The 951-nt window shown below is 37.6% G+C and overlaps 1 protein-coding gene across 1 annotated transcript in view; it reads left to right on the top strand.

Moving 5' to 3' along the window:
- LOC119591530 (sepiapterin reductase-like) overlaps positions 1 to 951 on the top strand; it is a gene marked incomplete in the record, with an annotated part of 9,837 nt that overhangs the window by 7,582 nt on the left and 1,304 nt on the right. Inside the window, 1 exon segment of the mRNA XM_037940278.1 lies at positions 247 to 481. Within this exon segment, the coding sequence (XP_037796206.1) occupies positions 247 to 481 (235 nt within the window).

Here is a 951-nt window from a genome sequence, read left to right on the forward strand (position 1 = left end):
TCTGTGCATAATATTTTTTATTATTATTTTTGTAGATCATGCTATAGATTTCATTTAGTACTTTTTTTTGTATGATTTCTGTATTGTTTCTTATTTTTTAACCTGACTATATCAGTAAGAAAGAAAATTTGTGTTTTGTCAAAATCTGTATCCTTCGAATCACTTGAAACAGTACTTTTATCAGTGGTCATAACAAGCCTTAAACAAAGCATAAGCGTACTATTAAAATTCCCGCTTTCTTTGCAGCTCGGTCGTGACACTTAATGCTGTGTTCATGAGTATGGTACGGTCGCTGGCTCCAAGTGCAGCAATAGAGGTGATAAATATATCATCTCTGTGTGCAGTGCAGCCCTTCAAGTCGTGGGGTTTATACTGTGCAGGGAAAGCGGGCAGAGATATGTTGTTTAGGGTCTTGGCTGCTGAAGAACCTAATGTTACGGTGCTGAACTATGCTCCTGGACCGCTCGATAATGACATGCAGGTGAGGCCACGGCAAGTTTCTCAGGCTTTTCAAGGTCACGGCTCATGTTAAATTCACTCTTGTACCATTTTTTACTTGCGTGGTATTTGAAGAAAGAATATAGGTTTTCTGCTTTCTGCAGAAATATGGAAAACTTATGATTTGATAATTTTCTTTGTTTTCGGAAATGTATGCAATTATTCAACCATCCGTCCTGTAGAGAATCAATTACGAAAAATCATACAAAGACAAAAATCCTGTTCTGTGAGTGAAGTGTCAAAGCATATAACTGGAGGCAACTTTAACAAATTCTAGGCACATTTCCGTTTACCTATTGCCCATACAGGAATTTTAAATTGATTTAAATATCATGGATAATCGTCAATATATTATGGATAGCTGTGGCATGTTCACGGGATGAGTAGATAGGGTGGCCATTTCCCTTTCGCTCCGACTTTGACCCCTGCAATATCATGGCTAGGAGCAATTTT

The sequence above is a fragment of the Penaeus monodon genome, chromosome 28 (genome assembly GCF_015228065.2).
Source record: "Penaeus monodon isolate SGIC_2016 chromosome 28, NSTDA_Pmon_1, whole genome shotgun sequence".
NCBI lineage: Eukaryota > Metazoa > Arthropoda > Malacostraca > Decapoda > Penaeidae > Penaeus > Penaeus monodon.